The sequence below is a fragment of the Anopheles merus genome, chromosome 3R (genome assembly GCF_017562075.2).
Source record: "Anopheles merus strain MAF chromosome 3R, AmerM5.1, whole genome shotgun sequence".
Lineage (NCBI taxonomy): Eukaryota > Metazoa > Arthropoda > Insecta > Diptera > Culicidae > Anopheles > Anopheles merus.
In genome coordinates this window covers 41,659,292-41,687,274 of record NC_054084.1, presented here as the reverse complement: position 1 = coordinate 41,687,274, position 27,983 = coordinate 41,659,292, and the positions used below count along the sequence as shown (strand labels likewise).

At 40.7% G+C, this 27,983-nt stretch overlaps 1 protein-coding gene and 1 long non-coding RNA gene across 8 annotated transcripts in view; one reads left to right on the top strand and one right to left on the bottom strand.

Moving 5' to 3' along the window:
- The window catches only part of LOC121595891 (insulin-like growth factor-binding protein complex acid labile subunit), a 187,393-nt gene that overhangs the window by 10,975 nt on the left and 148,435 nt on the right, over positions 1–27,983 (bottom strand). For all 7 annotated transcript variants that reach the window (XM_041920261.1, XM_041920263.1, XM_041920262.1 and 4 more), the window contains 8 exons: positions 8,377–8,795; positions 3,490–3,650; positions 2,599–2,924; positions 2,386–2,529; positions 2,203–2,307; positions 2,003–2,129; positions 1,672–1,868; positions 1,311–1,466 (listed from right to left, as the gene is read on the bottom strand). In XM_041920261.1, the coding sequence (XP_041776195.1) occupies positions 1,311–1,466; positions 1,672–1,868; positions 2,003–2,129; positions 2,203–2,307; positions 2,386–2,529; positions 2,599–2,924; positions 3,490–3,643 (1,209 nt within the window). In that variant the 5' untranslated portion in view covers positions 3,644–3,650; positions 8,377–8,795. The remainder of the gene's footprint in view (positions 1–1,310; positions 1,467–1,671; positions 1,869–2,002; positions 2,130–2,202; positions 2,308–2,385; positions 2,530–2,598; positions 2,925–3,489; positions 3,651–8,376; positions 8,796–27,983) is intronic.
- LOC121595892 lies at positions 11–1,790 on the top strand. The gene is made up of 3 exons (XR_006005213.1): positions 11–1,069; positions 1,131–1,567; positions 1,699–1,790. It is a non-coding gene; the product is annotated as an uncharacterized LOC121595892 (long non-coding RNA).

The following is a 27,983-nucleotide window of genomic DNA, read 5'->3' as shown; positions in this document are numbered from 1 at the left end:
CATGCACCGGTGTAATCAAACGGTGGGAGGCGCAGGAAGAGAAAACGAATCAAATACTAGTTTAGATTTCGGTTTCTTTCATTCGCTAGCTTCCCTGACGCTTCATGTGCTTTTTTCCTGAGCATTTGGTACGATTCAGTACGATAGACCAGTGATGCACTTTGAAAGCAAACCAAAGGGTGGTGCGGCCAATAAAGGGTGAAGCCATGAGCATGCTATGAATTGTGTATTTTTTTTAAATAAACTGTTTCAATTTATATTTTTGGTTTTGGAATTGGTAAAAAACCTCCTCATCGATTTCAGATAGCTTTACGTGAAATAAATCAGGTAAAGCAATAAATGTATAAATGAAACTGTGAATGTAGTTACAGTCAACTTTCTTTTATTTTAGAGTCGCCGATGGAGCCTTGACTGTTGCTATAGGAAACTGCAAGCACGATGGCAAATTGGAGCATACATCATTCCATAAGCATGACAACACTATACACAAATAAGAGGGACACAAATTTCAAAGGTTTTCCAAGCAAGAGGAACAAAAATGTACTGAAAATGAATGGACTGGCAAAAATGTTTAAACAAGAGGGTAAAATATCAATGTTTTCATTCAAAAATAAATAAAAGCTATTATTTGGGACTTTCAAGCCATTGGATGTGTCAATTTTAAGGTGTACGATTTTGATTGAAGCACCCTGTGAAAGCTCAGAACCGCGAATATTGGTTGATAGTGCAGCTCATACTCAAGCACCACAAGCTGCTATACTTCCGTTTCGTTCAATCGGATGGTGCACACAAAAGCATGAGCCGTGTGGGAAGTTGTCTGTAAATGGGCGCTATGAAGGGTGGTGTAAATTTGCTGTTCGAGATACGATCCATTCATTTTTTGTATCATACATCTGTACATCGTGGAGTCGTGTTTTGCATGCAATGGCACTGTTCACAGCACAGATTGCACTGTTACCATTCGAAACAGTCGGAAAAGAAAATTGATCTGTGGGTAGAAAACATCGCCAGTAGATAGAGGAACTGAATCACTCATCATCCGTGGAAGCGCTCCTTTTGCGTAGTGCAGGTATTTTATCATTGTGAATGATATGTAGCAGTTGCGAAGGATATACAATTACGCTTGTTAGTGTTGAAGCACAATCTTGAAATGCACTTGCAAAAAGGGAATGGAAAAATGAGCCTTATATATGAATCTAAATCCAAGGGCTAGCCATCATTATTGAAAAATGAATATTCATGAACGGTATCGGAACATTCGCATGGAAGCAGAAGCATGTTTACTACTCTGTCCATAGGGTAACACTTACCTCCAGCTGGCTCAGCGGTTCGATGATTTGCAACGTGAAGTTATCGATATGATTTCCGGACAGATTGAGTGCGCTAAGGTGCCGAAATGGACTGAACAGGTTCAGTGGTAGTGTGCCCATATCGGCCACCATCAGACCGGTGATGTTTTTTATAACCTGCAAGTACAAAGGACAGAAAAAAATATTAGATTCATATGTGGAATGGCTACTGGTGCATATATTTGCAAATTTCGTAATCGTAAGCATCCTGCTCAAAGGTAAGGTCTGTTTATAGATCCTCGATCCTCGAGAGCATCTCCGAGCTTGAATGATTGATTGCGGATAATGTTTCTTATAATGTACCACACCATTCCCAACCTACATTTATCGTATCTTCCATTTCGCCCAGATCCAGCTGTATATTGCCGCTAATGTTGAGCGTCTGCAGGTTGCGAAGTGGCCGAAAGCAGACCGGCTCGATGTGGGACAGCTTGTTGTACGATGCATCCAGAAAGGTGAGGTTGGCCAGGTTCTCGAACGCTCGGTCAGCAATCTTGGCCAACCGGTTGCGGGAAATGTCTGTGGTTGAAAAGAAAAAGGGTAAAAATTGGTAAATTTATTAGACGCATCAAAAAGAGCCCGCTCCGCATAAGCCCACACTGCCATTAGGGTAATTTTTGAGCGTTTTTGATCGTTGAGCGCTTTTCACTTACCCAGCAGCGTCAGTCCCTTCTGGTGTATGAATAATTCATCGATGATCACCGACAGCTGGTTGCCATCGAGGCGCAGTGTTTGCAGATGCCGCAAGTCTTTAAATTCTTCTTTGTCAAGAAATTTGATCTGCAAATTGTTGCGTAATGGAATGAATGAGTTTGGAAAGTTAAGCCTAGTGGTAAATGTATTTTGCACATACCTGGTTCTGTCCCAGATCCAGCTCCGTCAGATGGGATAGAATATTGTATATTTGAGGATTGATGTTGGACAGTCGGCATCCTCGCACTCGTAGTATTTTTAAATCCTGAAAAATAAGGATTTCAAATTTGTGTTTATTTTTCCCAGAAAATGTTAAAATTTTAGCTGTACGGTTTAATCATACCTGTACATCTTTGAACACTTCCGGTGGCAGATCGTCGATGGAGTTGTAGCTAAGGTCTAGATGCTTTAGCTTGGCGAGATGCAGAAACAACCGTTGATTGAACTCGGTAATGGAATTGTCTATCAAGTGTAGTGTTTTAAGCTCCTATGACAACAAAAGAAAGGTTTTTAGCTTCCATAGTAAACGTAAACTAAACGCAGAAATCCAACTTACCTTCAAATGAGCAAACGTTCCACTAGCGATATTGTCCAGCCGGTTGCGCGATAGATCTAGCTCGATCAAATTATCCTGCCCGCGGAAATTCTCCATCGCCAGCTGGGTAATGTTGTTACGCGACAGATCAATCGTCTTCAGTCGCACCAAGCCCCAGAACGACCGATCGCCAACCGACGGTACGTTTGCATCGATGATGCGTAATATTTCCAGCTTTTTGAAGTACTGGAACTGTGGTCCCACGTTGATTGGATGGCGCGTGTTCGAGATGACAAGCACCTCGATGTCCGGCTCGAAGGAGGGCAATGGAGGATTTATCCACTCCACTGAGGAAAAATGGTAAGGATGAAAAGAAAAGCGAGGATTTCGGTGTTGATTGTTTGTGAGAGATAATGTTCACTAGCTAAGTAATTAAATTAAACTCGTTTGTTTTCATGTACGGATGCGATGTGATTAATTTGGAATATAACCATTCCTGATAGAGAAACATGTCCGACAAAGAGCCCCAAACATTGAATGCTTTCTATAAAGCTCCACCGTGTGTCGAGTGAGAGAAAACTTCAAAGCCACAGCGTTCCCTTAAAGGCATATCCGGGTGGTAAATGATAATGCAATCGGCAGTATTATTGCACACATACGAATAATGCCGAACAAAACCAACTATCTGTGCGCTGATTTCGAACGTTCTCAGAAATGTATCTAGAAGAAAACTTCCTGCCCGAGGGTAGATTCATTTATTGAGTGTGTCTGTGCCATTATTGTCAGCATCATTAGATCATTATCATCGCACAAAGGCAAGTGTGTCTGTTTTTCTCTGTTGCATTTTCTCGTTCCCTTTAGGCAATGTGTGCCTGACCGTGCGCTAGCGAAGTGTTTATTCGATTAACATACCTTTGTTGCAGACGGTCCGGAACCGTCCCTTCAGGTCAAGATCACAGTGGCAATCGTCGGGACACTTTCTGGCGTAGGCTGGTATCGTTCCGGAGAGCAGGACGGTCAGCACGAAGAGTAGTGCCGACCCATGGGTGGATATGTTGAAATTCATTATGGTTCTGTGGAAAATCAGAATTAGCAAGAAACCAATGAGTTTGTTAAAAGAAGAGCAAGGTAGAAAGCAACTGAAATATATATTGACAGTGGAGGCTTTGTGTGAATGGAAGGCAAATCTATTCACCAGCAGATATGATCATAGAAAAGGTTGTTTTGTTTGATTGAATTGTTTTGAATTTGATAATAATTTTCTTGGATTTGATGGTATCTTGGTATGAAATATACCATCAAATCCAAGAAAATTATTATCAAATTCCAAGCCATTCAATCAAACAATGCCACCTGGACTCCAACAAACATATCTAAATAAAGTTTAGTTTGTCTTTACTAAGCAGTTACTTAAATATGCACATGTAATTTTACTAATACACACAAAAAACACATCTTGCAAAAAGTTATGCACAACCAATTTTACGAATGACTTGCAGTTGTATGGATAACATGCCGCAGTGTATGTAAAACTTATCAACTGTTGGTTTTATTTCAATTTCCTCTTGATTGACTTGATCATTGTAGTATTGAATTTTAGAGTAACGTTTTGTTTCATAACAACTATCAATGTACAGTTTTTTATGCTTTAAATAAAATGAACAAAAAGGGAAAAATCAACTATTTCCATAAATTCATTTTATTATATTCGGACAAATACTACCAATTCACTATCGTCACAGGGTTTTCAAATCACATTCGAATCAGCACATAATTATTCATCGTATCAAAGATGTTTTTCAACAACTGTCAAAAGGTTTATTTAATTCAAAATGAAATTTCAGTTTCAATATATGATATTCAACACATAACGAAAAACTATCAAACTCAATCCAGCTTGAGTCGTGGTGAAAATCATGCTGAAGAAATTAAAAATTATTGTGATGGGAATGCAATGACAGATCGATGTGGATTAACATTTTGCATGCGGTGAATAGCAATGTTTACATTCGAATGTGACTTGAAAACCCCTGTATATTCTTTCCACCGAAAAATAAAAATCGCAAGCAGTCAAAAGGCAGCAAAAGCTTCTGGACACAATCCCTCAAGGAAAAACAAGGGAAGTCGTGAGTCATAAATTGAGTCAAAAAATTTATGAACCGCTCCATAGTAAATCACTCCAGCGTTAACTTCCCCGTGTGTGAAGATTCATAACCGACAACACGCAGTGCAGTCGGTTGAACCCCGTACATCCTAAACAACATGCAATCGAATGTAAATAGAAACGCACGCACAGTGCGAACCATAAATCGATGACTATTAATGTCACGTTTTATTACGGAGTGCACCAAACGGGGACAAAAAGCTGTACCCGTGTATTGTGCTGTTGTAAGAGTGGGAGAGAGAGAGAGAGAGAGAGATAGAAAGAAAGAGAGAGAGAGAGAGGGAGAGAGAGGGAGAGAGAGAGGGAAAGAGAGGGAGAGAGAGAGAGAGAGAAAATAAGTTTCCCTAAGCTCAAGCACAAAGCGATGGGTGCGCCTGGTCGCTCACCGATGCGCTTGGTAGGGTAGGAAACTATAACCTAAACTGCCAACCGACATTAACTTCCAGGCAAGGTTGAGCATTCAATCGGGATCGGCTGTTGTATCGCATTAAAGCAGTGTTGCAGAAAGGGGAAATACATAAAATCGAACGAATTGGATGTGTCACGTGGGGCCTTTTTTTCTTCGAGGAAGGATTGTAGGGCGGTCATTTTAGTAGTACAGGTATTATTTTTCAAACAAATTTTTTAGGTCTTCTTTAGATCCTTCTATATGAATGAAATGTGTCGAAATGGTACAAAAAAGACCTTCCTACATTCTAACCAAGCGTAACCGCTCTCATATTGCATTGTCCTTTTTGGTCAATCGGTACCTCTAATACTTTCAAAGGACATAAGTTATACCATGGTTTGTTGATTCTGCCCGCAACAAAACTCCTTTTCCCGCCTTTTTGCTAGTCCCCGTATTTAGACGTTCCGGTTTCCGGTGAACCTTGCCTTCTGGTTAGGATTTTACAAAGCAAAGAAACACTTGCCTGCGGTGAACAGAAGTTGTGCGGTGTTGTGTTGTTGCTTCTTCACTTTCAGCTTTGTGAAAATATTTACCATCGTCAAGGAAGCACCGCTCAACAAGTCAACCCAAAGGTTCAATCGAGCATATAAAAAACGGGAAAAGCAATAGTCACAATGTCAGAGGCTCTCTTTCTTTCGCTTTCTCTCTTTGCTCACGGCATCTTATGAGTCGCTTATCGGATTTAATGTCCGCAACTTTTCCAGCGTACGGTAGAAGTAACAAATCTGAGTTCGAATTGGAAAAGCGATCGAATTTGCTTTGACAATACTGGGTTTTCCCTTTTTTCGGGACGATTCAAAACATCCCATCTTTTTTGATTTTTTTTACCATAAACTCACGATGATGCGCTGTCGGAACATAAATTAGAGCTTGAGTTTGATTTATATCGGTTTATTTAGCAGAAAGCTTCACGCTCTCTGGTTATTTTTGGTGGGCGACACACCTGTTTTAGGGATGTTTTTGTTTATTCTATTTATTATTGGGAAGGAATAGTCTGGCCGAAGATCGCAGATAAGTCCTTCCTGCCAGCCGAAAAGGTGGAAGTTATTCGACCGTTTACAGTTTGCTAAAAATTTGCTGTCACCCACCCCAGTGTGGTATTTTTACACCGAGATTCACCTTTTTAGGAGCTTTTTGGGGCGTGGCGGCAGGGTTGGAATTGAAATGGATTTAGATTTAGATTGATTTATTTACAGCTCAATGATTGGTATTGAATGTGTCAATATTTGCAATCGTTGCGGATAAATTTGGCGCCAATTTCGCAATGGTGGGCTGATAAAATGATGCGCTCGGCTGGGAAGCATCAATAGAGGAAACGATCGATGGGCAACTACTACGCTTGATTTCATCATTCATATCTCTTATGTTAGTTCAGCACTGGGATCGAAAATCAACACAGAGATAAGTAAACGAAAGATAGAATGAAATTAAATCAATAGGTTGATACTCAAACTATAAAGTAACACATCAGTTGATTGTAGATTAATTATCTGAGAAAAAAAAAACAAATAAAACAACAGATACAAAACAAAACATATGTTTGATATAAAAATGAAACTAAAAAATTATCAATTTTTCGTTCTGAACGTTTGTTCAAACAACAAATCGATCAATGGAACTAAAATTATGAGATAATAATAAATAACATAAATGATCACTTTAATTGCAAAATATTCATCTTTGAAGGATTTTTTATCATCATTTTGTACAATATTTTATATAAATTATGTAATCAATCCGGTCAAAACAATAGTTGCAAATTGGAAAGGAACGAAACGAGCAATCTATATTTATTCTTAAAGCTATCTCTTAAATCCGCAGTACATCGTCCGACGGTACACTAAATATGCTTCATTTCATTTGGTTTCATTCGCCCATTTGAACCATCGGCACCATCCGAGCCACAAAGAAAACAAACCAACAAAGCAGCTGTGTGTCTTGAAGCCAAAATTTGCCAGCAAAAGCACAGCAGTATGAAGTTCATTCGGATGATGTTCCGTAACAGAATTAAACGTGCTGTTGCTGCTGCCGTTGCTGATGCTACTAGCCAGTCTTCGGCTGTGTCACGTTACCCAGACACCCGGCATGTTGTTATCGTGATGTTGAGTGATAAAAGTGAGCAAGAGGGAAAGAAAATGAAAAACGCTTAGCAAGAAAATCGTAGCCACACTGCATAGAGCAAGAAGTTTCTTTTTGCTAGCACATTGCAAAAGGAGGATCACGTCAGTCCCCCTGTAAGTAGCCAGAGCAGTATTATGGGAAGGATTATGAAATCGCGGGACTCCGGTATGAGGCTACCGGAGCGGTTCGGGGACTAGGAGTGCCATGTCGTGACAACCGAATGAGCTGCAAACTATGGGTGTTATCGAAGAAAAAAGATTTGATTATTTGCACAAGCTTAAGATTGTGTACAACTGCCAGCTGTTGCTGTTGTATCGAGAATCTGTGCGCACTGTGAGAGGAGAGCAGTGTTAAGGGTAGGAAAAAAGACCATTATTGGTACATGTTGTAGTGATACATATTTTTTGCAGGCTCTATGAACAGGAAAAGGAAAATTGGTGCTGTTTTCTTTGCCTAACTAGGATATATTGTGTGCATGATTAACTGAAGAAGATTGACTCATGGCACGAATCACAGTGCGGTTAACTAAAACTGGCGTTTCTTGCTATAAAGTTGAAAATAAAGACATTTTAAAGCTTCCCAAGTTAATTTTGCATGGAATGTATACACAAAAAAGCTCATAAAATAACAAGTTTATTTTAATATTGCATCTTGAAAAGTAGTTAGTGTTACAATAGTGTGCGTGTTCAATGAATGAAGCATAAACCTAACTCTCCCGCTATCGTGTGGAATTCATTCTTGAGATATTTATATTTAATCATTTTGATTTTGATTCTTATTAACATATGAATGCTATGGGGTTGAGGTTGATTAAATGTATGCCAATTATATTATGAATGGTTGTTAAATTTTATAGAATTATATGTTTGTTGTCTGCATAAAACCTAAACTTTATGTGACATTTGCATACCTTTAGGCGTTCAGTAGTGCCTGATGAAAGACAAAGAACAAAATATGTCGTGTTTTGTTGATGTGCGTTTAAAAACGGTTTATATTATATAAAACAGAAACAACGCAAGCATGAGCATTTTTTCATAAAAAAAAGTTCATATTATTAATATCATACCTGTTACGTTATGATGATCGAGCTGTAACACTATAGTAACTACGTAATTTTAGGTAGAATCGTAGCAACCACTGTTTTGCACACTAACTGCACTGGTCACGCTTTAGCTACAATTACTTCCACTCAGGCTGTGGTGTTGATTCACGGCATAAAAAACAAAACAAAGCACCGCACAGTAGCATACTGGTTCAGAAAACACTTGCAGCACAGGTGTCAGTCACCGTGTTTCACTTTCGATCGGTGCTGTAACCACATAAAGCAGGCACAAGCGCACATATGAATGGAACCGATAATTATACACCGGTTTGTGGTGTGCAGCACGTGCGAACGGTTTCATTTGCGGTTTGGCTGCTAAATGCTCGGCAAAACCGAGGCTTTGATGCGTGGTTGCAATCGAGATTGGTGGTCACCAGGAGAAGCTGTAAGTAAAACAAAATGATGTTGTTAATGAATTCTACTGTATATAATATGACAAGTTAGATTTTCAGGAATGTATACTATTTTTTAATTATCGCCTATATTAACGTTTTTCTTTCCCATTGCTGCTAGCAATAAGTAAAGCCTCAGTTTCGATGCATTTTACAACTTAGGCAAACATCAAAAACATAAAAAGGGCCTGCAAGAAGGCAAGTTTGAGTAACGGCCGTATTTAAAATTCCTCACCATAAAGCTAAGCTGTTCCAGTTTTAACAGCTTCATCATGCCACGAAAAGTTGTGGAGTATTATGATGCAAAGTTTTATTGTTGGTTGGGTCTACTGCCCAGCAGATGCAATTGTAGCCCTTGCAGATGATTTAGCTAATGATTGCCTTCGTTGGATTACTTCTCTTCTGCCGGAGTACTTGAAAAGGCAGGGTCTAATAAAGACCGTGCACTAAAAGCCCCTAGTCCCTCTGTTGTGTGTTTTACGAGGAGAATCGTAAAGCAAATCGGTACATGAATGGTAATTTGTTGTATCAGGTTACATAATACAGTTTAAAGCGCGTTGCTGTACTCTTGGCTCTACTCTTGGAATGCAAAAAATGCCGTTAGCAATAATCTTGTTACAGTTTGAGTCTTGTTACAAAATCTACAAGTGTTGTAGATTAATACTATCAATTCTAGTAACGAATAAACCTTTAAAAAGACGAACGCATGATGAAATAGATGGTTGAACTGAAATTTCTCCAGCACCAATCCAATACCAAATAGCTAACCGTGTTCAAAAATGCTTTCCATTGTGGCGCTTCCTTTGTGGTGTAGCATCAAAAATACAATTTATCTAATTGTTTGACCGCTCTTCGGCCTTTAGATTGCAGCGAGTACAAAAACATTGTGTTCCTGTTCCATTAACGACATTGGTGCCATAAACCCCAAAACGACCCCGCTTGTGAAAACAAATCCAAGTAAGTCTGCAAAAAATGGCCACTTATTCGGGCCACATAGCAAATACTTAGTGCCAGCAGCAGTAGCAGCCCCAGGTCAGCAATGGAACCGCAACAATTCTTCGAGTGGTGTTGAACCCCATCCCATACCGTCGTTCGAGTTGCAGTTTCCCAATCCACCACCAGCAGCAGCTCATTTCAACGCGATTGTCATTAAAGTAAGTAATGGGGAAATCGAGAGGGTCAAGCAAAGTGTTACAAAATGGTGGGAAAAATCTGGCCATTCTCTGCGGGTTTTGGAGAGCTCAGTAAAATCCAACCCGTAACTATTCAGTGATGGAAAATTGCTAGCTACAAGTATGAAGGGGGAAACGACGAAATTTGATCGGTGTACCATTTTGTGCAGATTGAATGTAGCTTTATTTATGGACAATTTATGGTAATGCAAAGTGGTAGTAAAATGATATTTATGTTTGCTAGCCGAGGTGGATGCGTATCGAGGGAAGTAAAATCTGGACTCTGTTTTAAATGCGCATTTTCATTGGTCCAGTAAGCACAACTTTCGTGTATTTTGGGGTTTGTTTTGGAAATATGGTACATTCGTATAATGCATGTCTTTTGTGTTCAAGAGAGTGAAGGTGAACAATTAAAGCATTCTCCATCAAATGTTGTGCATTCTAGATAACACAAAAAAAGATCTTATATCTTTAACTATAACACTGTCAAAAAATCTTATCGCAGACACGTAGACACAGACGATATTTTATTATATTAAATTCCGGTATAGTACATCTTTGTTTTAGTTATTACTCTATCGATATCCTAAGGTCCTGCTCAATTGCTTTTGCATGCCTTTAATGTAGGTCCAAACCGAGCTAATTCATGCGATTAATTTATCGAACACCTAATAAATCTTGACCTTCCTATCCCAGTCACGGATTTTCAAATAAATCATGCTTATAAACATTGGATTGATTTGGGCGGCACGCGGCAACGCTGTTTAGTACAGTTTTGCCTTCCGAACGAAGTACGCCACCCAAACGTGCCAATCGCTTGGCTAATCATTATTCCGCCATCGTTGCACAAATTAGTCCGTGTATGGTAGTGTTGTTTCTTTCCGCGTGCGAGGAATTTATGGAGTGTCGAAATCGAAGCTCACGATCACCACCACCATCAGCACCACCACCAAGGTGGTTGAGGTGTTTTGGGAAATGCATTAGCCGTCGCCATTCGTCGGACGTGTTGGGAATGACGATTGATGCTTCCTGGTCGAGTAAGTTGGAATAGGGTCAGACTAGACGATGGTCCCCCGTTAAGCTCATAAATCAGCATAACAATCAATTACCGCATAGCATGGTGGGCGGTCAATTTGGAGGAAATGCTCCGAAAAGCATAATTTTCAAATGGTGGGTTCTCCATTATTTTTTGGTCGGCTGGGTGCCTGAGGTATAGATTATTGATGATTACGCGTGCAAATATGCAACTGATTGGAAAATGCGCGTCATTTATTGGATAGTTTAGCATTTAGGAGAAGGTGAAGGTTAGAAGAGAGTTGTAGCAAATCATTGTCTTCTTGGTTTTTGGGGTGTGTGTGTGTGTATATGAGCCCAGTAATTATGATAGTATCATGAATAGCAAGGGTTGCAGTTGTTATAATCTGTACATTTGATCCGTTCGCGGTATATCAAATCAGGTTTCACCAATTCACATAGTTGAAATAAACATTGTAATCGAAAATAAAAATAAAATTGATTGTAAACCTTTAGATATAAGTGCCTGAATGTATGCAATTTACAAAGCAAAAACGGATCGGAATCATTATTATTCTCATAAATAGCTTTTTTTATCTCATTTATATCTCGTAATTAAATCCTAATGCTGTTGCTACTGAAATGGGGAAACATTTCAGGCTTAAAGAGCCTTTCTTCAACCTCTATCAGCTGCCAATTGCTATTAGGCTGCATACATTCAGGCTGAACCGTGCAGTAACGATACGCTCGCAAATGTCTTCATCAAATAGCTTTCACGTTGCTCTTTAAACCAACGCAAACATGGCGTAACTGCAATCCCACCCATGTCAAGCTTTAAGTAGGCTTTTAGCATATGAAATGATTTAAATCCATTTCGCTCGTTTGTTACCTACAGGATTTCCACAAGCTCACAGGATAACGAAATCGGTACATATTATCACACACCAGTTGCAGGCGATTCACATCAACAACCGCATTATCTGGGACAGCTGCCACAAAAACCTTAATCAACAAAGAGACGTACGCTGAGGGGAAGCGTTTAATTATCCTACCACCAATCTCACCAAACGAAAGGTATCATCATGGTTTGTTTCTAATGCTTTCTTTTTACTTAGTAACCCTAAAAAAAAGAACAGTCCGTGGCACTATAAGAGCCATAGGTAATTAGGACGAGTTTTCACTCGGAAAAGGGCTCCATCCGATGAGTCTAAAAATGTCGCGGGCGCGTGGGCTGCATTTGGGGTGAACCGCCCATGCTTTGGCGAGACAGACCGCGACGACGACGGGGATGACTTGTGCGTAGGGGTGGTGGACGGTAACAAGCACGAGTGACATGTTTTGACTAACAACAGTGCTATTATATTTTTGCCTCGGCTACTCTACCCAACCTTACCACACCTTGACATAACCCACACGACCACAACATAGCCAGGGTGTACGTGTATGAATTTATGCAAAATCAGGGCTAGAGATTTTGTTAGCATCTAAAGAGCGTACATAATTCGTCAATTAGTTGCGGCCACACCCAGATTGGCGCTAAGAACCGCGATAGAAGGGCGTTTAATAATTTATGGGTTTGAAATGAAACGAAAAAACCTCGGGGCAAATTGAAGCTCGCACAGCCAGCAACAGCGAGGGGAGCGTATTATCGTGAGCGAAAGCTCGACGCACTGCATATTGAATCAATTAGTGTCAATTATGCGCTATCCATTCAGGCCCGCTCGTGCCAACGGAACCGTAAAGGAATTATCGGGATGAGGGAAGGTTTTAAATTTTAATATCGCTAACAGGGCCTAGAACGCGGAAAACATGCGTTATTCGATACAGTTTTGTGGTGGTGGTGGTGTTGTTGCACTGGCGGATGATTAAACTGGCATTGAATGTTGCGTTTTTTGTCTGTCTGTTTGTCATACCGATAATGTGGTTTCAAACTAGCCACATGTGGCTAACACCGAGCAAAAACTGAGCAATGCTCTGATTGAGTTTATTATAATTAATTAAAAGCTTTGAATGGGTGCAATTTTATTGGTTTGTGTTTGCATAAAATTCATTACATTTTATACTTTTTGGGTCATTCCTCATTCCATGTGATTACTTTTGATATGTGCGCATAATGCACAATAAATGTACAAATGTACATGGTACATGGTTAATTAATCATAGTTGAATTATTTTTTTCGCTCCAAAATTCCGATGAACCCTACCGGCTGCTGTAAATCAGTTGTAATAAATTTTCATCACGCTGTTCAATCGCGCATTCCCGTACCCTTCTAGCTGTAGCATTTGATTGCAATCGATTGTAGCAAACACGTAAAGGTAAATTAGTTTCACGACAGTCCAACAGCACACAGCCGGAACGACGATCACGCACGGAATGGTTAGATCATCTGTCAGCATAATCACTAATTAAACGGTAACAGGATAACCGGCCGCATCCCGGGCTGCGATCGCTAGGAAGTAACCGGTCGTGTACGTGCTCGGAGTTGACTTAATGTTTTCCGTGCCACGGCACCGGAACGAACGCCACGTGTGCTGAAGGGCTTTGGGTTGGATGTGTAATTGTGTTATCGCTTTTTGGTTGCTCTTTTGGGCTTTCGTTCGATGTGTGTATGTCCGGCTTGTTGGCCCAGGAGAAAGACCTTCTGCATGGTACGGTTTTTCGTTTTATTTGTCGTTCATTTGCCACGTGTTCATGTCCTCGTGAGCCAGGATCTTACGTGAGCTAAAGCTGCCTTTTCACAACAGGAGGAGCTTTTGGTTGCGGGTGTATGTCTTTATGTGCATGTGTGTGTGTACGGCTATGGAAGGCGAGCCGAGTATTGGCAAGAGTATTGATGACCGTTTCAGATCCGACGAGGTGTGGTTCGTTTGTTGCTCTAGAATCAAATGCAGCAAATGGAGTCGACCGTTTTGTGGTTAAATGAATTTTCAAACATAAGTTGCAGAGCCAGCACGTGACTGAGAAATTATTGGACAAATGGGAGCGCTTGTGTGCCTTATGTAATTTGTTTCAATAATAGGCTTAGTATTCTTATGTATGGATAAATGCGTAAAACGAAAGATAAATTTACATGCTTGTATAATTCACAAAGTACGAATGGTATCGTTTTGATTGAAGTCTTTTTGCTGTTCAACAAAATTCCTGAAAAAGCTAGAAAAATCACCAATAGAACAAAAAAAGCATACTTTTAGGCGCAAAGCACGAACTTTCGAAGGTCAGTCTACATTTGTACTTTAATAAAACATCAGTAATCTCTACATGGACCAGACCAGATATTATTTAATATTATGACAATATTTTGGCCAAATGCTTCATTCTGATTACATACAAATTTAAATTAGAAAAAGCAATCAGAACAGCAATATTAAAAAGCCCGTTTTATGAAACATAAATAAAGAAAAGAAAGTAAATTGCACCGGGGCTAATACCATGAAATTGCTGTTGACAACGAACGAAACGACGGAATACTTGCCTGATAGCAAATTTACCGAATAATGCATTTAGAAAAGGATTGCTTCAAAGAAGACTAACGCCCTTAAAGTCTCAATCAATGCGAACATTCAACGAAAAATGAATGAATTTTACTGCAAAAACGTCTAACCCTTTCTGTTGGTAGCGATATTTCGCCTGTTTTTTTTTTTTTTACACCCAAAACCTGATTCTTGTCCCCCATTCAAATCTGCTTCAGCTCCAAAACAAAAAAAAAAGGATTGAGGGTGCTATAAAAGCCACACCACCACGCATAATACCATAAGCTTTCACCGACCCTTGCACCGTGCCTGGCGGGCGATGAGATTGTATGGAATTAAAATTTCATAATCATTGCTTCGGAGTGTATTTTTTTCCGTTTCAGCTTGCTGTGGAATTTGGCTTAACCAGCAAACATTCTCTTCTACAACTACTGTTGCTGCAAGGGTACGGCGGTATATTAGGCGAAATGGGTCGGTCCGCTCGTTAGGCAGAACCATTTTCATTAGGATTTCAATTAAAACCGATCAGTGGATGGATTCGGATGGTTTCAGGAGATTGGAAGACCGAGCTGCAAAACCATAACGGGTTGAAAATGGATTGACTTTTGCATTTACACAAACCCATCGGTCCATCTCGTTTGGTGGGTGGGCTTTACGCGAATGGCACCACCGTTATTGATAGATGCCAAAATGCCTGTAGGTGTTTGGTGATCGTTACCATTTTGAGTGCACGTGTGCACGTGGCAAAAATAACAGCAATGTTGTATTCAATGTTCTATATTTCACTAAAATGAGCTACAAATTCTTTGCGTAAAAAGTAGCCTTTCCTATCGATCACAATTATCCATTATTAATTCTGTAAGTGGGCTTATTTCACGTGGAGCTGTACTTGCTTCTTTATCGATAGCCGAAACGAAAATCCAAGAATTACTCCTACCATAACTAAAAGCTTCCTGGTAGCATCGTTTTGTTGACAGCGCTTGTCAATACCACTGATAGCGAGCGCTGGAAAGGATGGAGTGTCTAATTTGCATACTCACCGAAATATTAATGATTTTATAATGCACGCGGTTGCGCCCCCGTTTGTGATAAGATTTCCCCAGTTGCCACAATCGGTTACTTTCGGTCGTTCTATCTCACCATCGTCTTTCACCGAACCTTCATCCTTGGGTAGTTGATTATTATTTTGCCTCCCACGACCCAAGCGGTTTTTCCACCCATAATTTCTCGCTTTCCCCTTGTCACAGTCAGTAGGAAGCTCATTTTTGGTCATTTTATTTATAGCAATCACTTAAACCGATTAATGTTTTCGAGTCTTTTAGTTACCGAGAGAATCCCTTCCTTTTTTTAAGGCAACGGCTTCAAGAGTCGCTTTATTTTCTTCCCATCAAGCGATCCTTTGCCATAGTCAGAGTCGTAGCCTTAACAATAAATGTAAATCACTCTTGTGGAATAATATCAATTATACGCGAAAGCACTTTTACCAATTGTAATCCTTTTCTGTAGAGAGAACAATCGAGACGCTTGATGTAAGGGATACAAGCACCTTCGCTCGTGCAAAATCTTACCAAAGGAAAATGGCCCTCATCACACAAATGCACCATCAAACCAACCTCGTACATGCTGATGAAGTGCGGTTCCCTTGGCCAGTGTACCTTTGGGGTACCTTTTTGCGAGAAATTGAAGTCGAAATTAGTTTCCCCGAAGGAATACCGGCGGTTATGGGGTGTTCTTTTTTGTTTCATTTGTGCATTTTTAATTAATCTTCTGTGTCTTTTCTGTTGTCAGTACGGTGGGAATGAGCTGTTTCAAACGTTTCTACTTGAGCAAAAGATCATAGAGATGCAGCATCCAGGTTCGGTGCAATCGTTTGGTAGAGCATAATAATCTAATGAGTGTAGCGAGATGTGGTGATGTTCAAGGGTATCTTTGAGGGTTTGATACCTTTACCATTGTTATTAAATGAGCTGTGTAGCATTGCTTCTAATGAGGTGTTACACTGTCGAGGTGATATTTTTTTAGTGGAGTTTGAATGCTTTTAATTATCATTTAAAAGTTTATTACCGTTGCACTTACGGCACCCATTAGGAGGTGTACCAAGCTGTTATGTGAACTTCTTTAGTTTTCAATTGTTTTCTGAAGCGGTTTTCAAACTGTTTTTTGTTAATATTTTCAAATGTTTCGTTAATTTTTTTCCTTGTACTTATTTCTAATCTGTTCTATATTATTTTACGATTTACGAACGAATTTAACGACTGTTGATGGTTTTTTTTATAATTAAAGAATTTGTACACAGTCTACACTCACTGCTTTGATTACCTGCCAACTATCGAGTTTGTGCTTTTTAGTTCGCACGTATTTCCACAAAAAAAATAAAATTTGTTTTAAATGACCTTGCATTTTTTGTGATTAAAGAAAACTGGGGTTTCGATACAAACGCATGTTATTTAATTAACCTGTCAGCTAACTATCGAGCGTATAACTATTGAATAACCTATAGCAACTTTAACTTGTTTTTGGTTGATTTCAACTTAACATTGACGCATTGGATCTAACACAGAATTAACTACACACATCATTACAGAAAAGAATATTTAATCATTTTTTATCGGTTTATTAGAGAGAAAGAGAAATAGAGAGAGAGTATGTGAAAGAAAGAGAGAGAGAGAGAGAGAGAGAGAGAGAGAGAGAGAGAGAGAGAGAGAGAGAAAGAGATAGAAAGAGATAAAGAAAAGAACACTGAACATAAACGAAGGAAGAGTATGAACATAATTATGTCAGCGTACCTCGACCAGGTAATTTATCACCGATACTAAAGAGAATCACGGTCCGAAACATCAACCGGTACCGTGTTCTGCCATCGCGATGGTAGCCAGCGTTCACTAGCACACTAACTTTAATTTTGCTAAAAGACTCAAAATGGCTGAGCTAAAATAAAGAAGGCCCGGAACCGGTAGCAGTGGAGCGTTCGTACTTTTTCTACATCGTCCGTAGAAAAAGGACAAAATGAAAATGATGGCTGCTGCTGCTACTTCTACTGCTTGTACTATATTCTGCTACACCGTTTTTGACGAACCACACAACCGTGGTGAAAACTTGCAGGCACGTTTCAATAATTTATAGGAAAGTTTTTTAATTAAATAATATTTCCTCATTTTCTGGCTGAAAGTCGCACGAAAGAACTTTGGGTCGCACAATACAGATAGTTTCCCGGGTATCTTTGCCCATTGGTTGTACAGTGCGAGATTTAAAGGAATTGCATTTTGGTTTCGCTGCATGAAAAATCAGTTTCATTTCGTTCAAATGTATGTTCATCAGCTCCGTTCAACGAACCGCCAATCTTTGCTTGTTATCGGCAAAGCAATAAACCGATCATTACGAATAGTAAGAGTTTGAAAATTAGACGATTTGTCACGTAGCGGACATGAGACATGCACCGTGCAGGAACGTTTCCCAAACTAAATCGCTTTCCTTATTTATTTCCCCTTTTTCCCCCGGGGAAGGATTTCCCGTCGTACACTGATTGACTTTTATTGCGCAACGCCGACTCTACAGAGCGAACACTACTGGCGGGAATGATCTAAATGTTCCCGCGAAATCCATTATATGACAATTTTCCCCAACTTGCACATCATCTTTTGTACTGCACTGGTGCAGAGTGGAATCGAAGGAGTGGATATTCGTTAGGGTATGTTTTTGTGCCCTTTGTTTTCTACCCCACGCCACGTTTTGTTGTTCGACGTTGTACGATTTAGATGCATTGCTTTGCTCCATAATTTCATCATACCGCACCGTGCGGGGGGTACGGAATGGCGACAAGACAATCTGATTTAAATTTTCGATTCAACGCGCGAAAGACTGTGCCACAGTCTGGCTGCGAGTGTGTGATGCTTTTTGTACTGTTTTCTTTTCTTCTTCGAGCACGGATGAAAAATAAGTCGATAACCGTCCGCGCCCGACCTTTCTCCGAGTTGGGCGGATATGAAAATCGATAAAATATAATAAAATATAAATTTAGATTGCTTAGCAAACTGTCGCACCGGAAGAACCGGGTAAGACAGAACGGAAACAGAGGGTAAGAAGAAAGAAAACGAAGGGCGTACACAGTGGCACGAAAGCAGGCAGCGATTTATTGGTGCTTTGCATGGAATTGCGATTGAATTGCGAGCTCGGTAGGCGGATGCAACGGAATGTTTTATGCGCTATATCTACGGCGAACTTTTCAAGCATCCTGTGCTGTTGGGTGCGTCCTGATCGAAGTGAGTAAAAAGCAAAAAATAAAGAAGGAAAGTAGCAGAACGCGGTGTTGAACTGATCTGAGCGGTTCATTTCCGGCCGTCGCTTGGAATGGAAGCTCCACAATGGGGAGGGGCAAAAAACACAATCAAAGCGAATTTAATGTATTTGTTAGCTTTGTTTCTCACGCTGCACGCTTGGTGCAAGTGGCGGCGGCTTAATTGTGTCTCATAATCAGCTGAGTACTATCTTTGCAATGGGGAGGTGGGTAAAAATATTTATCCCCAAGTGCTGCCATTTCCGTTTGGTATGTGCGCAATTTGTACGTACGTACAGTTTGTGCAGTTGAGGTTTTTTTTGCTTCGTTGTGAGTTTGAGGTATTTGAGAGCAAATTGTGGGAAAGCATCTCAGAGCATGATAAATGAAAAATGGCTTTAAAAGAGCCGCAAATGTAGCTTATTAAAAAAAAACATTAAAGTTGATACTTTGTTCTTTTGTATTGTGACATTGGTGGTATCTTTTCACACAATTGATTCTTTATCATGATTTAAAGATTCAAAAAATCTGGAGCTTGTGCCATGTGTTATATTATCATTGATTTCAGTTTGCTTAAGTTTTTGTATGAATTGTATGTTGTTGTACACATAACACAAATATTTTTTTTCAGATGGGTTAGCATCAAACAGAAATTTCTTCAACCTAACAATCTTAAAGGTACCTATATTTAAAAGAGAATTAATTTCTACTGCGAACGTGCTTTATCATGTCATGTTACACGTTAAATTGATTCAAACGGTAACTATCTGAAAGCTTGTGACTCTCCTGAGATTGTTGTGTTAATCCGTTGGGTTAACTCTCTAAATACTCTCTTCGTTGTAGTTTCAAATCATTAAGATAAAGATCATAGTAACAAGACTATATGAAATACACCTCATAAACGCAACCGAAAACAAATAATTAGAATTTTTAATATTTATCTGCCCGCAGTATCTCTTTCAACTAGCGATAAAATGGTTCATCCTCGATCAAATCGTACCTTATCGTACGATTTAGTCTCCTGTCAAGGCAAAATTGCAAAAGTAACATTGTAAGCTCTTCTACTAAGGACTGGATTCTCCCAGATCGGACCGGTACGTCCTTCAGCGCTTGAGTGAAGTGGCACTTAATGGTGCTGTACGATTTCCTTTCCTGTAAAGTATTGCCACGAGTGCAGCACGAGTAGTTCTGGGAATGGACCATTAGAGGAAGATTGCCATAATTTTGCTACATCCATCGTGTCCATCCGGTGAGCAGCGATTTGCGCACCACTGTCAAGGACATACCATATTTACTGTCTACTTCTGACTAAAAAAAATGAGTAAAAGGATGAAAATCTTTGGAAGGAGCTGGTCGAATGTTAAACGCCCGATGGTTATAATAGTTTTACGCACATTACATATCTTTCGGAAATAAATGGAAATTAGCTCGCCTTTTTTGCCTAGAACTATAACACTTTAGAGCTTGTCGAAAAATGCTTTGCCAATTGTAATCAATAATTTAATCCGAAATAATTATCTCTCACTTTTCCCCATCGTATTGCCGAACAAGGGCGTGAAGCAGACAGAGAGTGAGATTGAAACGGGTTTCCGCTTAGCCATCATGGAATGCAAACAGACCGTTGAGTTTATGTTTCTTATCACCATTGCAATGGGCTGGGGCAGATGTTCCGAGCACAAAATAAATATTTACTATTCATTATCCAAAAATGTTTTTGCTCTCGTTTCACGGAGTAGGGGAGGGTGGGAATACTTTTTTCCCTTAAACAAAATCTGCTTTTCAATGTTGATATTTTGTTATGTTTTTTTTCGAACTTGCAAAGCGAGCTCACGTTAAACCCTCTCGAATGGAATTTGAGTATTTTTTTTATAATTTCGTTTGTATTTTGCCTATAAGAGGAAGTTGTAAAAAAGTACGTTGCGAAGCATGATCTTTTCGGACCCTGTTCACGATCCAGCACATGATAAGGCCACATCGGCTGGATATTTCCGCAAGTATGATAATAAAACCTACTCGCTGGTGAATTGGAAGCCAACAACATACGAGAAAAATATTAGCATCCGTCCCGTGGAACAAATTTTTTCCGCAAAAAGCACCTTGTGAACGACGTGGAACCTGGCAGGGTGGATAAATGCAAAACACATCCGCCGCTCGCAGGTGTTCCGTTGCACAACTTTGTGCAAAAGCATAGCATTAGAGCAAAACGTGAAACAAAGTTACATGTTAAGATAATAATGATTGTGCCCCGGTGCTGGCACCGTTTTGACCTTCCTGGGAAGAGCGCGATGGACCCCCCGGGGGCGGAGGATCTGTAGAATCGCGAAACTTTGCACACGCACGGAAAGGCCACGTTTTCTCACTAGGGGCCGGTTCGGAAAGGTTGGAACGTTTGATGTTTGCGGTTAATTTTGAATTTGAATTTTAATTGAAGTTTAACCATATTTTTGTTTTGTTTTTGGTTCTAACTTTGTTTAGGAAACGCAAATCCTGTGGTGGTGAGAGGATTTTCGACCACCAGGTCCATGTGGTTTATACACTGGAGGGTTTTACGTTTGAGGTTCCGTTGAATGGTGTTATTTTTCACGAGTAACAGTAATTTCCTTCCTGGGACTTGGTTAACATTGGTAAGCTTAGCGTAGTCACGCTTAAACCCATAGAAATGAGAGCTTTTTGCATAGAGCTACTCGGATCTTACTTAAGCTCATTTATAATAAACATTTATTCATATTATATCTTTAAAGTGCACAAAAGTTAAAGGCGCATGTAGTACATTTTTATTGTCTAAAGAAGTAAAAAATGAAGTAATATAGCTTCATATTTATGGAATAAAAAATGCTTCAATATCATGAACTCTGAAAAATGCTTCTTGCTTCTCATTTACTTCATCTTTTTTTCTCCTTCATTCAAATAAGTACCATGGGCACAGGAAATTCAATTAAAAATCCATTTAACTCACCAGCACCTCTAAAGAAACGACCAGTTCTTCAGCGCTGGTCAAAAAGGAAGTGTCAACAAAGCGGACCAAAGAAGGACAAAAAAAAGAAACCGTGCACCCAACAATTTCTGCTCTTGCAGTAATTATTGTTTGGCTCCGGTGGCTGAGAATCTCATATTTTTTACTTCATTTTGATGCTGTGGTGTTGCGTTGCGCAATTTAAATCCTACAACCGGGAACATCGGTACGGGTTTGGGTGGGAGGTGTGAAAAAGCAACAGTAATTCCCGCACACGGTGTAGTGGGAGAACAGTAGCAGAACAGAAAGATTACCCTGCACTAGGTGGAATAGCGCGGCCTGAGAAAGTGATTGCTTTGCCGTTTGGTATGTCGGCATGCCGTTGGCAAGAGAGTCAGTCCGTCAGTCCGAGTAAGCTATGCGCCTTAAAGTATGCAAGTCCCGCTTTCACTCCGAGCGCTCGACGATGGGGATGAATATTTTTGTTTACATGTGCAAACTTTGGCGCTACGCTTCTTCTGCCATGTTTCTTCATGCAAAGACTTGCTGGCTTTCATGGTTCATGGTGTCCCTTTTACACTAAGTACATCTGAAGGACCGTTTTTTGTCCCTTTGTGCAAGCTGTGTGCTTGGTACGAGACAGAAGTACACGAGAGATGAACAAAAAAGTCGATCCACCTCTTTCTCCTTTGTACATTCTTACGCTGTTGTAACGAGACGCAATGTATCTCTATCGCTTCTTGCCGACTCCTTTCAGCGCTCTCAAGTGGAAGTAATTTATGCACCCGCTCCTAATCTCGGGCTCTCGCCCAGCCTGTTAGCATGTAAACGGTGGGTGTAGGTGTACGTCTTTGACCTTAATCCTTGAGATTTTCCCCACAGATTTCCTCCGTCTTTCCTCCCACCGGAAGATCTACGCACAAACTACGCACAGCTTCCCTTCAACATCTCCATCGTTCTATTATTCTGAATTACACTAGCGAGTCCCGGGCACGATAGAACGAAATAGCAAGGTGGGAAATCAATAATCCCTTCATAAGCAGCAGATAAAAACATACTCCTTTCATGTAGATCAAATGACGACTTACGTCTTATGGAACGCACTTCTTCACGTGAGGAAAGGATATGAAATGTTTTACTCCGGTCCGTAGATACAGGTAGAGGGGTGTCCATAATCGCTGGGCATCACATGCTGGGCAACTATTCTTTATCTGTAGGCAGCTTACGGGATCTTTCACGCTCAAAGCGGCAGTCTGCGTGACTAATGCTAGCAATATCTTTCTGGATACCTCTCAACAGTTCTGTTCAATGTGTGTAAGTGTCCTCGGTGGCAGAAGTGTGCAAGGATTAAATATGAATTCTCTCACTATGAGAAAATTCCATAAGATAGCACGCACACACGAGGTGTAGGTATGCAGAAAATGGGTCAAGATAGTTAATTCAAGGTGCTCGATGATCCATCGGTAAATACGGGTTGCAAACACATGCTTGCTTTTTAAAATTTTCGCTATCCTGCACTCATCAGTATTTTTGACAACACTTGTTAAATTTTAAACATAAACATCACTAACCGAAAGGCAAATAGTGATTATTTTAAGCTGAAAGCTCAAAAACGAAACAAACACAATTTTTTCATACAATGTTATTATAAAAGCAGAAGTTATAAAAAAGCTAACGCATCTTCGTCTCGTTATCAGATTGTGATTATCGTACGCCATCATTAAACACTGCTTTCGCAAAGGGTGCGCCTTATGTGGCTGACACCAATGCTCCATGAATATCCTAGTAGGCGTGTACTGAGCAAGAAACAAAAAAAAACGCAGCACAACGCACATGTAGGAAGCGCAATCGATTGATATCGTCTTCCCCGGAACAGGTTGGCGTGCAGAAACACGCGCGCATATCGATAGCAAACACCGTACACCGTCGGCAACAATTCCACGACTCATAAAAAAGTCAATGAGCCGCAAGCTCGGCACCGGTTCTTTTTTTTTTTCTTTTGTGAAACAGGTTTCGTCTTTCATGCGCGGCTGAAATTAAGCAAAAACACCACGCACCACAATCACTGAGTTGGGGTGAATGGAGTGATGGCGAATAACGAGATGCCTTAAGATCGGATCCGGATCGGAAGGGGTGCGTTGAAGCGCACAGAAAATAACCGATGACGGGAGTCGCGCGTGTTATGTGGCGCTTTCAAAAAAACGGATACGATAAATCGCAACCGCCCGTTCGGGCAGGGCGCGATGAGAAGAAAGGCAGAGAAAGGCAGCGCTGTTGCTGTGCTTTATTTTGGTTTGTTGCTGGTTGGATGCGCTCGCTTTCTAAGAATGAATGAATTGTACAATTTTGCTCATTTTTTTGCTCCTCTAAAGATTGCTCTCATTCGTTACTCATTCTTCAATCTCGAACTTATTGATGCATGCAATATGTTCTGCGGATACAGTCTTTTCCTTTTATCTAAAAGGGTTTTCTTTTTCGGGTGAAAGAGGGGCGAGATTCGTTTCGTATAAAAAATCGTCACTGTAAAGAAAAGGGTAGAGCCTTCCTTCCTTTCGCTTGCGGTAGGATTATGTAATCGGGAGAAAATGATACGAGTGTGCTCAACTGGTATTGAGAGGGAATGAGCTTTTTCTAGGGGACAAGGCTGCACGACGTTTAGAGCCGATGTATTATGAGGGCTTTTTGAACTTTAATTTTGTTTTAAAAAACGACTACAAGCCTTTTTTGAAATGCTTTACGAGCAAATTGGCTATACTGTTTCTGGAATAGTGTTGATTGAAGCATAACGACTTAAAACTGCATTGTGTGAGTAAGTAAAAATTGCCAAGCTAGTAACATTAACTGCAATCCATTTCACATTGTATAAAGGAAATACATACCTTTTCTTGAAATTATTTAAAAATCATTCTATCATACGACGGCCAGGTATGAAGTATGGATGTTTTGAGATCAAATATGATGCATCATCAATGATAAATATAACACTAGAATATTTTTAAACCGCAAAACACTTGTTAATAAATAAATATTAAGGAGTGAATGTATTATTTAATAATGTCAAAAAAAATATAAGTTGATTAATAATTGTGCTAACAACTGGTACTACAACGTCATTTATTATATTAATTTTATCTTTTTTTGAAAATAGTAACTATCATTCGTTTAATGGTATTAATCATTTAATGAGTGAAAAATGTAGCATGTTATCTGTTCAAAAAAGGTTACGCAAATAAAATTACGTCGTAACACAGCAAAAACATTGAAACCTCTGGTAGAAGCAAAAGAACTTTCTATTGTTTTGTTTTCTTTGTTTCTCTTTTCGAACCACGCGGCTTGTCTCAGTTAACAACCATTATAAGAACCCCGGGACAACATCTTGATTTATTGCGCGTTCGAACAGGTTTCGCGGGGCTTGTTGTTAAAAAAGGCTCCCACTGCTCGTCGATCGATCTTGCGTTTGTTCTGCCGCCCGCTCAATACTTCAGTTCGGTATCGACAGAAGCAGCGAAGCAACAAGAAAGTTCCAAACTGCCTGCAGGCTTGGCGCGCAAAGCGTGAACAAAAAGGTGGAAGCACATTTTCGTATTCACCCATACATCATTCGTGCAAGAAGCGAAACTGCACCAGCCGCTCATCATCTGCAGCTTCATATGATGGTTGATGTTTCCTTGCGGGAGTGGTAGTAGAGTAGGGGAGGGTTTGAAAATTTATACCCAATCGCTTCTATCCCCATCACTCATGCGGAAACATAATAGTAATAAAAAAATAAACAGACGCGTGTGTTCATTTTTGAAAGCGCAACAAAAAAAAAAACAACCCAAAGGAAACAAAAAGGAACCAATCCGCCACAAATTGAAACGCACTCCGCTTCGCGTAGCCTCAACAGCAACAATAACAAAAAACACACGCTCACCTACACATACTCTAGCAACCATTTGCACCAGAGATCAAGATTGATGCGCAGCTGGGATTTGCCTCGGGCGTAGCGAATTGGTTGCAAAACTGTGCCGTCGGTGCCTGTTAGTTTCGAAAGCTTCTCAATCACTAAACTTTAGCGATCGATACAATATTGCTTGCAAAAATGAAATCAAAGGAACAAAACAAAAATTGAGATTTTTATCCTTTTTTAGTTGCAAATAGCTGGTTGCAATTTTTAGCGTGCAAAACAAAATCCGAAATAAAAGATAACTTTACAGTGTGATACGAATCAGAGACGAATCAAACCGTGCGCCAGCCCGACAGAACAAACGGCTGTTGACCGTCAATTCTAATCGTAATGGATGATCATGGGCTCGGGAGATGAGGCAGATGACGACCCACAAAAAATCATGCCCTATGAGATGAGAGCTTCAACGAGAGGGCCGTCGGTATGAAATTGCGCTTGAATGAAAATTAATGATTGCGGTGGTGCGCTGAGAGATAGTGTCTGGCAGCGCGCTCTACATCGATGTGAAGTTAGGGCATTGTGATGCTGTTAACTAAAATAGTTGCATACATGCATACGACCCTTTGGCATGTTCCATTAGCATCAGTTTCGATTCGAGTGGATGAAGCCTATCGGTGTGATGTACGACAGGTGCCGCGTGCTACATCGCGATAGTGCAGAGGCTCGGCCATCGAAAGCTCGTCTTAATCAGCTTTAGCTGTGATGGAAAAGATGATTGAGATAATAAACGGGATAGTGCTGCAGGTGATGTCCAGAGTAAAGCTTGCGGTGTTTTTTGTTGTTCCATTACGGGATAAAGTGTCACCTTGCATGGAAAAAGATTATTACAAATAATAATAAAAAACCACAATCCTGTCCCCGAGCAAGAAGATGGATTGTCGCATCGTACTGCAATCTCAGTACAGCTGAGCTGAGCGGTAAGCTTTTAACGGGATGTGATCCGATCCGTTCCGAAGTGTATCGCAATGCTGGAGTGCATAAATTAAATACCCGTACGCAACCCAACAGCACAAGAGTGATGACAAAGGTAAACAAAAGGCCCGGTCCTGCCGGAGATGAACGGACGGCAAAATGATCCCGCACCATGCTCCCATTATGGTACCCCGGGGTTGGTCAGGGCAAATGCTGTTGCAAAAAGCATCTACAACAGCCCTTGACGGTAATCAGGTGAGACCTCTGCCGGGAGTGCAGGAGAGTTATTGCATTCCGAAAATTAATTAACGTTCGGATCGGTACGAGCAAACCGGATGTTGCATCGTCCTCGTACCATGTACGGCAGTTTCGGTGCCTCCGGCGGTCCGGCGCAAAACTGGTTCGGAAACATGGACAGAATTAATCACAACCCAAGAGACCCAAGCTCCGCGCGGTAAGCTCCGAAAACCGGATAAAACAAACCCGAGATTTCAAGTTTGCTCGCCCGTTTTCGCCGCAGAGAACGAACGAACGACAACACAAACAGCACGGAGGGATTGGTAGAACGGCTTTCGGGAGGATGTAATTATTTCTCGAGCCCCACGATCGTCCCAGGTGTAGCTACTGGCCCGGGAGCAACCGATTCTCGGGTTGCACCATTCCCACGGTTCCTGTGCCACGCGACTCGCACACACGATCTTCGGTAAAACGTTTGACCGTTAAATCAAACTGATCATCTTGAGAGATCCGTTCACCGTCTCTGCGTGCAGGAACGAAACAGAAGGGTAGAAAATCGACACCGGTCAGAACGGGCCAGAACAGTTTGGAGGAAGTACTCACCACAGATTTGGCATACTAAAGGTTATTGTGCATTGGGCAGCTCTTTTCGAGCACACGCTTGTCTTAAATGTGAAACCTCTTCATTGCGTTGCACGCGCTAACGGGTTGGGTTGAAGCGATTCATCCATTCCGTCACTTGCATGGTACGCAGTCGAAGATAATTCGCTGATCCGTGGGTCAACGGGAGGAGCACTTCAGCGGAAAGGGCGAAGAGAGTATTAATCGCTGCATTCGTACTGTTGCGTCTACCATTTGCTCGGGAGCTTCTTTGGAAAGGAATTTCAATACGCAAAGACACACACACACATACGCTCATGCACACGAATGACGTTTCATTGCCGTTGTCTACCGTGCTAGAAAGCTTTACTGCGCCGATCTGCCAGTCTGCCGGGACATCCAAGTCAGCGATGCACTTCTCCATGGATATCCGTGTCGAGTGTGCTGATGTGTCAAAACCGATGCATTGGTGTTTATTATGCCCCCGTGTGAAGCGATAGCAATAGCAGTCACCGTTCTCCGCGGTGATGATGGTAATGATGATGGTGCCGTATCTAAACGAACCTTCATGCTGCCACAAGGCTCGCTTTTGGCATACGGC